Source organism: Oncorhynchus gorbuscha, linkage group LG23, assembly GCF_021184085.1.
Source record: "Oncorhynchus gorbuscha isolate QuinsamMale2020 ecotype Even-year linkage group LG23, OgorEven_v1.0, whole genome shotgun sequence".
Lineage (NCBI taxonomy): Eukaryota > Metazoa > Chordata > Actinopteri > Salmoniformes > Salmonidae > Oncorhynchus > Oncorhynchus gorbuscha.
In genome coordinates, this window is record NC_060195.1 from 20251121 (window position 1) to 20266018 (window position 14898).

The window sequence follows — 14898 nt, forward strand, 5'->3', positions numbered from 1 at the left end:
TCGCTCTGGATAAGAGCGTCTGCTAAATGACTTAAATGTAAATGTTAACAAAAAATTTGTGGAGTGGTTGAAAAATGAGTTTTAATGACTCCAACCTAAGTGCATGTAAACTTTCGACTTCAACTCTATGTACCAGTGCTATACAGTGGTTTCCAGTGATGTCATAGTGACCAGTCCACTGCATGAAGATGTGGACACACACAACACACAAACGTGTACACACACACACAATAACAGGAGGAGGTAAAGGAGGGGACAGTGAAAGTCAAGGTCACATTGACACTAGCGCATTTCAAGACAAATAGGTTTTTGTCTAATTTCAGTTTATCGCTCACGCTTTGACAGGATTGAATTAGGGGAGATGGTGAATCTGTCTGTCCCCTCAATGACAACACAGAGGAGGGAGCTGTCCTGGGGAACACTAAACAGGTGCATGCACACACACACAAACACATGCACACACACACATGCGCACATGAACACATGCTCACAAACATACACACACACTGCACAGTCCATTGGGATTAGAATGTCATATTGCAGTGTAACCACATAACAGGTCACTTCCATTCATGGATGACATTCTGCCTTCCTCAGGCACACCCACACACGGTGGAAAACCTTTTCCAGACTCAGAATGTAGTCCTGAAGTCAAAGCACTGGTATCCTTCAATGCACACACACACACACACACACACACACACACACACACACACACACACACACACACACACACACACACACACACACACACACACACACACACACACACACACACACACACACACACACACACACACACACACACACACACACACTCGGGCTCGGTCTGGGAGACTCGGTCTGAGAAAAGAACCCTGGTCGCTCAGTGCTGGGAGGATGGATCTGAGAAAAGAACATGGGTCGCTCAGTGCTGGGAGCCTGGGCATGAGGGAGAAACCCTGGTTGCTCAGCGCTGGGAGACTGGGCGTGAGAGAGGAACCCTGGTCGCTCAACGCTGGGAGGCTGGGCATGAAAGACGAACCCTGGTCGCTCAGTGTTGGGAGGTTGGAAGTGGGAGAGGAACCCTGGGCGCCCAGCGCTGGGAGGCGGGGCATGAGACAATAACCCTGGTCATTCAGCTCTGGGAGGTTGGGCGTGAGAGAGGAACCTTGGTCGCTCAGCGCTGGAAGGCTGGGCCTGAGAAAAGAACCCTGGTCGCACAGTGCTGGGAAGCTGGGTCTGAGAAAAGAACCCTGGTCGCACAGTGCTGGGAAGCTGGGTCTGAGAAAAGAACCCTGGTCGCACAGTGCTGGAAAGCTGGGTCTGAGAAAAGAACCCTGGTCGCACAGTGCTGGGAAGCTGGGTCTGAGAAAAGAACCCTGGTCGCACAGTGCTGGGAAGCTGGGTCTGAGAAAAGAACCCTGGTCACACAGTGCTGGGAAGCTGGGTCTGAGAAAAGAACCCTGGTCGCACAGTGCTGGGAAGCTGGGTCTGAGAAAAGAACCCTGGTCGCACAGTGCTGGGAAGCTGGGTCTGAGAAAAGAACCCTGGTCGCACAGTGCTGGGAAGCTGGGTCTGAGAATAGAACCCTGGTCGCACAGTGCTGGGAAGCTGGGTCTGAGAAAAGAACCCTGGTCGCACAGTGCTGGGAAGCTGGGTCTGAGAAAAGAACCCTGGTCACACAGTGCTGGGAAGCTGGGTCTGAGAAAAGAACCCTGGTCGCCCAGTGCTGGGAAGCTGGGTCTGAGAAAAGAACCCTGGTCGCACAGTGCTGGGAAGCTGGGTCTGAGAAAAGAACCCTGGTCGCACAGTGCTGGGAAAATGGGTCTGAGAAAAGAACCCTGGTCGCACAGTGCTGGGAAGCTGGGTCTGAGAAAAGAACCCTGGTCGCACAGTGCTGGGAAGCTGGGTCTGAGAAAAGAACCCTGGTCGCACAGTGCTGGGAAGCTGGGTCTGAGAAAAGAACCCTGGTCGCTCAGCGCTGGGATGCTGGGTCTGAGAGTGAAATGTTGTCACATATACCAGAGACAAAAAACAGCAACTTCTCCAGAAAAGACCTCCATATTTCATGAGCACTTCTCCTTCACTTTAGAATTACACACGGAAACCATTCTGGACACATTTATCGCAGCTTAAACCCCACATAGAGGGTCAGTGCTCCCGCTGAGCAGGAGGGGAGGATTTGCTTCATAGCATGGCACTGGATTTTTCCTGACTGCCTGCTAGAAAAGGACATGGCTTGGAAGGGCAGGCACTTAACTAGACTGGTACAGTGTGGTTTTATTCATTGTTCAAGTTTACGATATCTCTCGCAACGATGTGTATACCATCTGCTAACTCCCCTTGACTTGTCACTTGTTTCCACTTTGGCTTTCCCGGCGACCCCTTTCCCAACTGCTTAACTAAACCCTTCCAGTCTCCCTGTTTGTCATGGCCTTAACCCCTCCAGTCTCCCTGCTTGTCATGGCCTAGACCCCTCCAGTCTCCCTGTTTGTCATGGCCTAGACCCCTCCAGTCTCCCTGTTTGTCATGGCCTAGAACCCTCCAGTCTCCCTGTTTGTCATGGCCTTAACCCCTCCAGTCTCCCTGTTTGTCATGGCCTTAACCCTTCCAGTCTCCCTGTTTGTCATGGCCTCAACCCTTCCAGTCTCCCTGTTTGTCATGGCCTTAACCCCTCCAGTCTCCCTGTTTGTCATGGCCTAGACCCCTCCAGTCTCCCTGTTTGTCATGGCCTAGACCTCTCCAGTCTCCCTGTTTGTCATGGCCTAGACCCCTCCAGTCTCCCTGTTTGTCATGGCCTTAACCCCTCCAGTCTCCCTGTTTGTCATGGCCTTGACCCTTCCAGTCTCCCTGTTTGTCATGGCCTTGACCCCTCCAGTCTCCCTGTTTGTCATGGCCTAGACCTCTCCAGTCTCCCTGTTTGTCATGGCCTTAACCCCTCCAGTCTCCCTGTTTGTCATGGCCTAGACCCCTCCAGTCTCCCTGTTTGTCATGGCCTAGACCTCTCCAGTCTCCCTGTTTGTCATGGCCTTGACCCTCCCAGTCTCCCTGTTTGTCATGGCCTTAACCCCTCCAGTCTCCCTGTTTGTCATGGCCTTGACCCCTCCAGTCTCCCTGTTTGTCATGGCCTAGACCCCTCCAGTCTCCCTGTTTGTCATGGCCTTGACCCTCCAGTCTCCCTGTTTGTCATGGCCTTAACCCCTCCAGTCTCCCTGTTTGTCATGGCCTTGACCCCTCCAGTCTCCCTGTTTGTCATGGCCTAGACCCCTCCAGTCTCCCTGTTTGTCATGGCCTTGACCCCTCCAGTGTCCCTGTTTGTCATGGCCTAGACCCCTCCAGTCTCCCTGTTTGTCATGGCCTTGACCCCTCCAGTCTCCCTGTTTGTCATGGCCTTGACCCCTCCAGTCTCCCTGTTTGTCATGGCCTTGACCCCTCCAGTCTCCCTGTTTGTCATGGCATTGACCCCTCCAGTCTCCCTGTTTGTCATGGCCTTGACCCTCCCAGTCTCCCTGTTTGTCATGGCCTTGACCCCTCCAGTCTCCCTGTTTGTCATGGCCTAGACCCCTCCAGTCTCCCTGTTTGTCATGGCCTTGACCCTTCCAATCTCCCTGTTTGTCATGGCCTTAACCCCTCCAGTCTCCCTGTTTGTCATGGCCTTAACCCCTCCAGTCTCCCTGTTTGTCATGGCCTAGACCCCTCCAGTCTCCCTGTTTGTCATGGCCTAGACCCCTCCAGTCTCCCTGTTTGTCATGGCCTAGACCCCTCCAGTCTCCCTGTTTGTCATGGCCTTAACCCCTCCAGTCTCCCTGTTTGTCATGGCCTTAACCCCTCCAGTCTCCCTGTTTGTCATGGCCTTAACCCTTCCAGTCTCCCTGTTTGTCATGGCCTCAACCCTTCCAGTCTCCCTGTTTGTCATGGCCTTAACCCCTCCAGTCTCCCTGTTTGTCATGGCCTAGACCCCTCCAGTCTCCCTGTTTGTCATGGCCTTAACCCCTCCAGTCTCCCTGTTTGTCATGGCCTAGACCCCTCCAGTCTCCCTGTTTGTCATGGCCTCAACCCCTCCAGTCTCCCTGTTTGTCATGGCCTTGACCCTTCCAGTCTCCCTGTTTGTCATGGCCTTAACCCCTCCAGTCTCCCTGTTTGTCATGGCCTAGACCCCTCCAGTCTCCCTGTTTGTCATGGCCTAGACCTCTCCAGTCTCCCTGTTTGTCATGGCCTAGACCCCTCCAGTCTCCCTGTTTGTCATGGCCTTAACCCCTCCAGTCTCCCTGTTTGTCATGGCCTTGACCCCTCCAGTCTCCCTGTTTGTCATGGCCTAGACCCCTCCAGTCTCCCTGTTTGTCATGGCCTTGACCCTCCCAGTCTCCCTGTTTGTCATGGCCTTAACCCCTCCAGTCTCCCTGTTTGTCATGGCCTTGACCCCTCCAGTCTCCCTGTTTGTCATGGCCTAGACCCCTCCAGTCTCCCTGTTTGTCATGGCCTTGACCCTCCAGTCTCCCTGTTTGTCATGGCCTTAACCCCTCCAGTCTCCCTGTTTGTCATGGCCTTGACCCCTCCAGTCTCCCTGTTTGTCATGGCCTTGACCCCTCCAGTCTCCCTGTTTGTCATGGCCTTGACCCTCCAGTGTCCCTGTTTGTCATGGCCTTGACCCCTCCAGTCTCCCTGTTTGTCATGGCCTTGACCCCTCCAGTCTCCCTGTTTGTCATGGCCTTGACCCCTCCAGTCTCCCTGTTTGTCATGGCCTTGACCCCTCCAGTCTCCCTGTTTGTCATGGCATTGACCCCTCCAGTCTCCCTGTTTGTCATGGCCTTGACCCTCCCAGTCTCCCTGTTTGTCATGGCCTTGACCCCTCCAGTCTCCCTGTTTGTCATGGCCTAGACCCCTCCAGTCTCCCTGTTTGTCATGGCCTTGACCCTTCCAGTCTCCCTGTTTGTCATGGCCTTAACCCCTCCAGTCTCCCTGTTTGTCATGGCCTTAACCCCTCCAGTCTCCCTGTTTGTCATGGCCTAGACCCCTCCAGTCTCCCTGTTTGTCATGGCCTAGACCCCTCCAGTCTCCCTGTTTGTCATGGCCTAGACCCCTCCAGTCTCCCTGTTTGTCATGGCCTAGACCCCTCCAGTCTCCCTGTTTGTCATGGCCTAGACCCCTCCAGTCTCCCTGTTTGTCATGGCCTAGACCCCTCCAGTCTCCCTGTTTGTCATGGCCTTAACCCCTCCAGTCTCCCTGTTTGTCATGGCCTTAACCCCTCCAGTCTCCCTGTTTGTCATGGCCTTAACCCCTCCAGTCTCCCTGTTTGTCATGGCCTTAACCCCTCCAGTCTCCCTGTTTGTCATGGCCTTAACCCCTCCAGTCTCCCTGTTTGTCATGGCCTTAACCCCTCCAGTCTCCCTGTTTGTCATGGCCTAGACCCCTCCAGTCTCCCTGTTTGTCATGGCCTAGACCCCTCCAGTCTCCCTGTTTGTCATGGCCTTAACCCCTCCAGTCTCCCTGTTTGTCATGGCCTTAACCCCTCCAGTCTCCCTGTTTGTCATGGCCTTAACCCCTCCAGTCTCCCTGTTTGTCATGGCCTTAACCCCTCCAGTCTCCCCTCCAGTCAGTCCCTGTTTGTCATGGCCTTAACCCCTCCAGTCTCCCTGTTTGTCATGGCCTTAACCCCTCCAGTCTCCCTGTTTGTCATGGCCTTAACCCCTCCAGTCTCCCTGTTTGTCATGGCCTAGACCCCTCCAGTCTCCCTGTTTGTCATGGCCTTAACCCCTCCAGTCTCCCTGTTTGTCATGGCCTTGACCCCTCCAGTCTCCCTGTTTGTCATGGCCTTAACCCCTCCAGTCTCCCTGTTTGTCATGGCCTTAACCCCTCCAGTCTCCCTGTTTGTCATGGCCTTAACCCCTCCAGTCTCCCTGTTTGTCATGGCCTTAACCCCTCCAGTCTCCCTGTTTGTCATGGCCTTAACCCCTCCAGTCTCCCTGTTTGTCATGGCCTTAACCCCTCCAGTCTCCCTGTTTGTCATGGCCTTAGACCCCTCCAGTCTCCCTGTTTGTCATGGCCTAGACCCCTCCAGTCCCCTCCAGTCTCCCTGTTTGTCATGGCCTTGACCCCTCCAGTCTCCCTGTTTGTCATGGCCTAGACCCCTCCAGTCTCCCTGTTTGTCATGGCCTTGACCCCTCCAGTCTCCCTGTTTGTCATGGCCTTAACCCCTCCAGTCTCCCTGTTTGTCATGGCCTAGACCCCTCCAGTCTCCCTGTTTGTCATGGCATTGACCCCTCCAGTCTCCCTGTTTGTCATGGCCTTGACCCCTCCAGTCTCCCTGTTTGTCATGGCCTTGACCCTCCAGTCTCCCTGTTTGTCATGGGACCCCTCCAGTCTCCCTGTTTGTCATGGCCTTGACCCTTCCAGTCTCCCTGTTTGTCATGGCCTTAACCCCTCCAGTCTCCCTGTTTGTCATGGCCTTAACCCCTCCAGTCTCCCTGTTTGTCATGGCCTAGACCCTCCAGTCTCCCTGTTTGTCATGGCCTAGACCCCTCCAGTCTCCCTGTTTGTCATGGCCTAGACCCCTCCAGTCTCCCTGTTTGTCATGGCCTAGACCCCTCCAGTCTCCCTGTTTGTCATGGCCTTAACCCCTCCAGTCTCCCTGTTTGTCATGGCCTTAACCCCTCCAGTCTCCCTGTTTGTCATGGCCTTAACCCCTCCAGTCTCCCTGTTTGTCATGGCCTAGACCTCTCCAGTCTCCCTGTTTGTCATGGCCTTGACCCCTCCAGTCTCCCTGTTTGTCATGGCCTTAACCCCTCCAGTCTCCCTGTTTGTCATGGCCTTGACCCTTCCAGTCTCCCTGTTTGTCATGGCCTTAACCCCTCCAGTCTCCCTGTTTGTCATGGCCTAGACCCCTCCAGTCTCCCTGTTTGTCATGGCCTTAACCCCTCCAGTCTCCCTGTTTGTCATGGCCTAGACCCCTCCAGTCTCCCTGTTTGTCATGGCCTTAACCCCTCCAGTCTCCCTGTTTGTCATGGCCTAGACCCCTCCAGTCTCCCTGTTTGTCATGGCCTTAACCCCTCCAGTCTCCCTGTTTGTCATGGCCTAGACCCCTCCAGTCTCCCTGTTTGTCATGGCCTTAACCCCTCCAGTCTCCCTGTTTGTCATGGCCTTGACCCTTCCAGTCTCCCTGTTTGTCATGGCCTTAACCCCTCCAGTCTCCCTGTTTGTCATGGCCTTGACCCCTCCAGTCTCCCTGTTTGTCATGGCCTTGACCCCTCCAGTCTCCCTGTTTGTCATGGCCTTAACCCCTCCAGTCTCCCTGTTTGTCATGGCCTAGACCCCTCCAGTCTCCCTGTTTGTCATGGCCTTGACCCTCCAGTCTCCCTGTTTGTCATGGCCTAGACCCCTCCAGTCTCCCTGTTTGTCATGGCCTTAACCCCTCCAGTCTCCCTGTTTGTCATGGCCTAGACCCCTCCAGTCTCCCTGTTTGTCATGGCCTTAACCCCTCCAGTCTCCCTGTTTGTCATGGCCTAGACCCCTCCAGTCTCCCTGTTTGTCATGGCCTTAACCCCTCCAGTCTCCCTGTTTGTCATGGCCTTAACCCTTCCAGTCTCCCTGTTTGTCATGGCCTAGACCCCTCCAGTCTCCCTGTTTGTCATGGCCTAGACCCCTCCAGTCTCCCTGTTTGTCATGGCCTAGACCCCTCCAGTCTCCCTGTTTGTCATGGCCTAGACCCCTCCAGTCTCCCTGTTTGTCATGGCCTAGACCCCTCCAGTCTCCCTGTTTGTCATGGCCTAGACCCCTCCAGTCTCCCTGTTTGTCATGGCCTAGACCCCTCCAGTCTCCCTGTTTGTCATGGCCTAGACCCTCCAGTCTCCCTGTTTGTCATGGCCTAGACCCCTCCAGTCTCCCTGTTTGTCATGGCCTTAACCCTCCAGTCTCCCTGTTTGTCATGGCCTTAACCCCTCCAGTCTCCCTGTTTGTCATGGCCTAGACCCCTCCAGTCTCCCTGTTTGTCATGGCCTAGACCCCTCCAGTCTCCCTGTTTGTCATGGCCTAGACCCCTCCAGTCTCCCTGTTTGTCATGGCCTAGACCCCTCCAGTCTCCCTGTTTGTCATGGCCTAGACCCCTCCAGTCTCCCTGTTTGTCATGGCCTAGACCCCTCCAGTCTCCCTGTTTGTCATGGCCTAGACCCCTCCAGTCTCCCTGTTTGTCATGGCCTTAACCCCTCCAGTCTCCCTGTTTGTCATGGCCTTAACCCCTCCAGTCTCCCTGTTTGTCATGGCCTAGACCCCTCCAGTCTCCCTGTTTGTCATGACCTTAACCCCTCCAGTCTCCCTGTTTGTCATGACCTTAACCCCTCCGGTCTCCCTGTTTGACCCCTGTGGGTTTGTATCTGAGTGACTTGATAGTATGTTGATATGGCTGTTAGTGTATATGTGAGGGACTCAGCATGTTGATATGGCTGTTAGTATATCTGTGAAGGACTCAGCATGTTGATATGGCTGTTAGTATATCTGTGAAGGACTCAGCATGTTGATCTGGCTGTTAGTATATCTGTGAAGGACTCAGCATGTTGATATGGCTGTTAGTATGTCTGTGAGGGACGCAGCATGTTGATATGGCTGTTAGTATATCTGTGAAGGACTCAGCATGTTGATATGGCTGTTAGTATGTCTGTGAATGACTCAGCATGTTGATGTGGCTGTTAGTATATCTGTGAAGCATGTTGATATGGCTGTTAGTATGTCTGTGAATGACTCAGCATGTTGATGTGGCTGTTAGTATATCTGTGAAGCATGTTGATATGGCTGTTAGTATGTCTGTGAATGACTCAGCATGCTGATATGGCTGTTCGTGTGTCGGTGAGGGACTCAGAATGTTGATATGGCTGTTAGTGTGTATGTGAGGGCCTCAGCATGTTGATATGGATGTTAGTGTGTATGTGAGGGACTCAGCATGTTGATATGGCTGTTAGTATGTCTGTGAGGGACTCAGCATGTTGATATGGATGTTAGTATGTCTGTGAGGGACTCAGCATGTTGATATGGATGTTAAGTGCCAGCTCTGTGTGTGCATGCGAGCGTATGCTTGCCTGTTACTCACCAGTGTGTGTAGGCGGGGGCGTGCTTTGACAGCGTGTCTGAGGGCCAGTCTGACCAGCACATGTAACCTCATCATCACAGCCTCCATGTCCTGCTCCCCCCTCATGGCCCCTGCCAGTTTCCCTAGCCCCTCCACATACCCTCTCCAGTGGGGCTGTACCTCCGCAGCACCTCCCAGGCACCCTGACATTACAGCCTGGCAAAACCCTTTACAGACCGGGGCCCCTAGCAGGCCCTGGCAGTGTGGGCAATACCACAGCCTCAGCAGGGTGCGCCCACAGTCCCTACCTGGGCGCAGGTGGTCAGTGGTGTTGACCACCTCAATGCCCAGGTTCAGCGCCTGCAGGAAGACACGCGTGGCCAGGAGGGAGCGTGACAAACGAGTCATAATGAGTTTAGGGTAGGGGCCGAATGCTATGGAGTCCTTCCACGACCCCCGCAGGCATTCCTCAGATATGGGTGCTGTGCCACCCCCCAGCAGGTGTCGGTAGGTCAGGGGGAAGAGGCGGGTGAAGAAGGCCTGGACCATGTGTTCCACGCTGGAGTCTGAGCCCAGGATGTAGAGAGACACGTCCAGGAAGAGCTGACCCACCGCCCCCTGGGCCCCGCCCCCCAGCCCTGGGAACTCCGCTTTCAGCACCAGCAGGGTGGAGTTACGGCCGTGACGCAACACCAATTCAAATGCCTCTGGTGGATAGAGGGGAGGGGAGGGGGGTGAGAGAGAAGGAGAGAGAGGAAGGGGGAGAGAATGTTAGAAAATTGTGCAACTTTAAAACTAATTTCTAGTAAACACATCAATAAAAACAAACCAGACAACATTCACAATCACTCTAAAACACTATCTCTTTCACAAACACATCCAGAGGAAAGTTTTCCCCACACACTCAAACACATACGCACACGCACATGCACACACACACTTACACACAGACACACACACAGACACACACACGCAGACACACATACACGCAGACACACACACGCAGACACACATACACGCAGACACACATACACGCAGACACACACACACACAGACAGACACAGACACAGACACAGACATACACAGGCACACACACACACACACACAGGCACACACACACACACACACACACACACACACACACACACACACACACACACACACACACACACACACACACACACACACACACACACACACACACACACACACACACACACACACACACACACACACACACACACACACACACACACACCTTTGGTTTATGATCTGCTGGAGACAGAGGCTTGTACACTAAGCAATGCAAAGCCTTCACATCAGATGAAAACCACGATTTGGGGTTTGACCTTTCTGACACTACAAAAGAGCACATTTCAAGAGTCTTAGCTACTTAAAAGCATCCCATTAATCCTGATTTGAGCTGCCAACCTAGACCCAGCGGACTATATTGCCTTGTAGATGTCTGGAAGAGAAAGGCACAAAGCAGGCAGGAGGAAGGGAGGGGCGAGGTCGACGTGAGGCAGAGAAATAATCAGAGGTGTTTCAAGGCAATAAGTGAAGTCTTATCAACATTGTGGCAAAGAGGCACACTCTCCATCTCCCACGCCCCCCGCCCAGAGGAAGACGGCAGGGAAAGACAACAACAAAGGAGAATGGAGAGAGGTTTTAGGGTTCTATTACTGCTCTAGGCAGGGGATCTGGCTGGGAGTCACTTCCTGCATCCTAAATGGCAGCCCTTTATAGTGCACTACTTTTGACCAGGTCTCATAGGACTCTGGTCAAAAGTAGTGACCTATATAAGGAACAGGGTGCTATTTGTAATACAACCACTGAGCTGGAACATTTGGGCAGGTGATAAGCCCGGGGTAATGGAGAACAGGTTTTGGGCTGGTGATAAGCCCAGGGTAATGTATAACAGGTTTTGGGCAGGTGATAAGCCCAGGGTAATGGAGAACAGGTTTTGGGCAGGTGATAAGCCCAGGGTAATGGAGAACAGGTTTTGGGCAGGTGATAAGCCCAGGGTAATGGAGAACAGGATTTGGGCAGGTGATAAGCCCAGGGTAATGGAGAACAGGTTTTGTTTTACAAATAGTTGACTAGTTCCTTTTTGAAGTGACTGCCTGAAAACGTTCTATGCACCCTAACTCACACCAGTGAACTGAGGGGGAACTTTGATAATGATTGGTTACCATGAGTGGATAATGATTGGTTACCATGAGTATCTGAACATCACAATATATTTGTCAAATGTATTTGGGCAATAAGGCCAGAGGAGGTGTGGTATATGGTCAATATACCACAGCTAAGGGCTGTTCTTATGCAGGAAGCAACGTGGAGTGTCTGGACACAGCCCGTAGCCATGGTATATTGGCCATATATCACAAACCTCTGAGGTGCCTTATTGCTATTATAAACTGTACCAACGTAATTAGAGCAGTAAAAATAAATGCTTTGTCATACCCATGGTGTACGGTCTGATATACCACGGCTGTCAGCCAATCAGCATTCAGGGCTCAAACCACCCAGTACATAAACAGCAATAGCTCACACTGTTTCCTCTCAGTCTGCGTTCCGTTCTTTCTCCAAATGATGGTATGCATGTGGTTGGCGGGAGGGAGACGGGTGTGTTGGTTTACCTCATATTAGAGTTTTGGGTTGGGTTGTTCTGCTGTGCCTGAGATGTACTTCCCAATGACCAATGAGAAGACAGATGAGCTGAATTCCAGACAGGCTGGGAGGAAGGGACACATGTTACACACATACACACACACACACGTACACACACAAACGTACACACACTGAAGTGCAAAATGTTCATATAAATCAACTATTGAGAACAATGTGAAGGGAACATGTGAAGTAAAGTAAATGCCAAACATCTTCATGAAGTCATTCTCCCTCCATCTGCCTCCTCTAGTTCTGTTAAAGCCTCTTAAGGCCAGACATCTTCATGAAGTCATTCTCCTTCCTTCTGCCTCCTCTAGTTCTGTTAAAGCCTCTTAAGGCCAGACATCTTCATGAAGTCATTCTCCTTCCTTCTGCCTCCTCTAGTTCTGTTAAAGCCTCTTAAGGCCAGACATCTTCATGAAGTCATTCTCCCTCCTGCCTCCTCTAGTTCTGTTAAAGCCTCTTAAGGCCAGACATCTTCATGAAGTCATTCTCCCTCCATCTGCCTCCTCTAGTTCTGTTAAAGCCTCTTAAGGCCAGACATCTTCATGAAGTCAACCATGTAAATAAGATGCAACCTGCCATATTGCTTACAGACCCTGATAGAGCGAGCTACCTATAATGGCTCTAAGAGAGCTGCAGCTCTTTATAAAGGCTCTAAGTACATGTGGGTCACAGAGCTCAGTCTAATAACCATTGTGGAGCCATTTCCTGGGCCTGCTCCTCCCTCTCAGCAGGCCAGGACCTGGAGGGTTGGGTGGGATCAGGTTTCCTCTCAGCAGGCTGGGATCAAGTGACCTCTCATGGAGGGAGGGGCTGTGTGTCAAGGACCTGAGGCTGTTTGGGGATGGGTTACAAATAGCACTCCAGCAGCAGTAGTAGTAGTAGTAGTAGTAGCAGTAGCAGCAGTAGTAGCAGTAGCAGTAGTAGTAGCAGTAGTAGCAGCAGCAGTAGTTGCAGCAGCAGTAGCAGCAGCAGCAGCAGTAGTAGCAGCAGCAGCAGCAGCAGCAGCAGCAGCAGCAGCAGCAGCAGCAGCAGCAGCAGCAGCAGCAGCAGCAGCAGCAGCAGCAGCAGCAGCAGCAGCAGCAGCAGCAGCAGCAGCAGCAGCAGCAGCAGCAGCAGCAGCAGCAGCAGCAGCAGCAGCAGCAGCAGCAGCAGCAGCAGCAGCAGCAGCAGCAGCAGCAGCAGCAGCAGCAGCAGCAGCAGCAGCAGCAGCAGCAGCAGCAGCAGCAGCAGCAGCAGCAGCAGCAGCAGTAAGCAGCAGCAGCAGCAGCAGCAGCAGCAAAGCAGACAGTGTGGCTCGCTCCAGACCACTATTAGCAGCAGCAGCAGCAGCAGCAGCAGCAGCAGCAGCAGCAGCAGCAGCAGCAGCAGCAGCAGCAGCAGCAGCAGCAGTGCTGCAGCAGCAGCAGTAGCAGCAGCAGCAGCAGCAGCAACAGCAGCAGCAGCAGCAGCAGCAGCAGCAGCAGCAGCAGCAGCAGCAGCAGCAGCAGCAGCAGCAGCAGCAGTAGCAGCAGCAGCAGCAGCAGCAGTAAGTAATTGCAGCAGCAGCAGCAGCAGTAGCAGCAGCAGCAGTAGTAGCAGCAGCAGCAGCAGCAGCAGTAGCAGTAGCAGCAGCAGCAGCAGCAGCAGCAGCAGCAGCAGCAGCAGCAGCAGTGGTAGCAGCAGCAGCAGCAGCAGCAGCAGCAGCAGCAGCAGCAGCAGCAGCAGCAGCAGCAGCAGCAGCAGCAGCAGTAGTAGCAGCAGCAGCAGTAGTAGTAGTGGTAGTAGCAGTGCAGCAGCAGCAGCAGCAGCAGCAGTAGCAGTAGCAGCAGCAGCAGTAGCAGCAGCAGCAGCAGCAGCAGCAGTAGCAGCAGCAGCAGCAGTAGTAGTGGTAGTAGTGCAGCAGCAGCAGCAGCAGCAGTAGTAGTAGTAGTAGTAATAGTAGCAGCAGCAGCAGCAGTAGTAGCAGCAGTAGCAGCAGTAGTAGCAGCAGCAGCAGTAGCAGCAGCAGTAGCAGTGGTAGTAGCAGCAGCAGTAGCAGTAGTAGTAGTAAGCAACAGCAGCAGCAGCAGCAGCAAGCAGCAGCAGCAGCAGCAGCAGCAGTAGTAGTAGTGGTAGCAGCAGCAGCAGCAGCAGCAGTAGCAGCAGCAGCAGCAGCAGCAGCAGTAGCAGCAGTAGCAGCAGCAGCAGTAGCAGCAGCAGCAGCAGCAGCAGCAGCAGCAGCAGCAGCAGCAGCAGCAGCAGCAGCAGCAGCAGCAGCAGCAGCAGCAGCAGCAGCAGCAGCAGCAGCAGCAGCAGCAGCAGCAGCAGCAGCAGCAGCAGTAGCAGTGGTAGTAGCAGCAGCAGCAGCAGCAGCAGCAGTAGTAGCAGCAGCAGCAGCAGCAGCAGCAGCAGCACAGCAGCAGCAGCAGCAGCAGCAGCAGTAGTTGTAGTAGCAGTAGTAGCAGTAGTAGCAGTAGTAGCAGCAGCAGTAGTAGCAGTAGCAGCAGCAGTAGCAGCAGCAGCAGTAGTAGCAGTAAGCAGCAGCAGCAGCAGCAGTAGCAAGTTACAACAGACAGTGTGGCTCGCTCCAGACTAGCTATTAGCAGCAGCAGCAGCAGCAGCAGCAGCAGCAGCAGCAGCAGCAGCAGCAGCAGCAGCAGCAGCAGCAGCAGCAGCAGCAGCAGCAGCAGCAGCAGCAGCAGCAGTAGCAGTAGCAGCAGCAGCAGCAGCAGCAGTAGTAGCAGCAGCAGCAGCAGCAGCAGCAGCAGCAGTAGCAGCAGCAGCAGCAGCAGCAGCAGCAGTAGTAGTAGCAGCAGCAGCAGCAGCAGCAGCAGCAGCAGCAACAGCAGCAGCAGTAGCAGCAGACAGCAGCTCAGCTCCTAGACTAGTAGCCCAGACCAGCAGCAGCAGCAGCAGCAGCAGTAGTAGCAGCAGCAGCAGCAGCAGCAGCAGCAGCAGCAGCAGCAGCAGCAGTAGTAGCAGCAGTAGCAGCAGCAGCAGCAGCAGCAGCAGCAGCAGCAGCAGCAGTAGTAGCAGCAGCAGCAGCAGTAGCAGCAGCAGCAGCAGTAGCAGCAGTAGCAGCAGCAGCAGCAGCAGCAGCAGCAGCAGCAGCAGCAGCAGCAGCAGCAGTAGCAGCAGCAGCAGCAGTAGCAGCAGCAGCAGCAGCAGCAGCAGCAGCAGCAGTAGCAGCAGCAGCAGCAGCAGCAGCAGCAGCAGCAGCAGCAGCA

At 53.8% G+C, this 14898-nt stretch overlaps 1 protein-coding gene across 1 annotated transcript in view; it reads right to left on the minus strand.

Annotated features, from left to right (window-relative positions):
- Positions 1 to 14898, minus strand: part of gpc3 (glypican 3) — a 264625-nt gene that overhangs the window by 87769 nt on the left and 161958 nt on the right. Inside the window, exon 3 of the mRNA XM_046323308.1 lies at positions 9059 to 9744. Coding sequence (XP_046179264.1) covers positions 9059 to 9744 — 686 coding nt within the window. The remainder of the gene's footprint in view (positions 1 to 9058; positions 9745 to 14898) is intronic.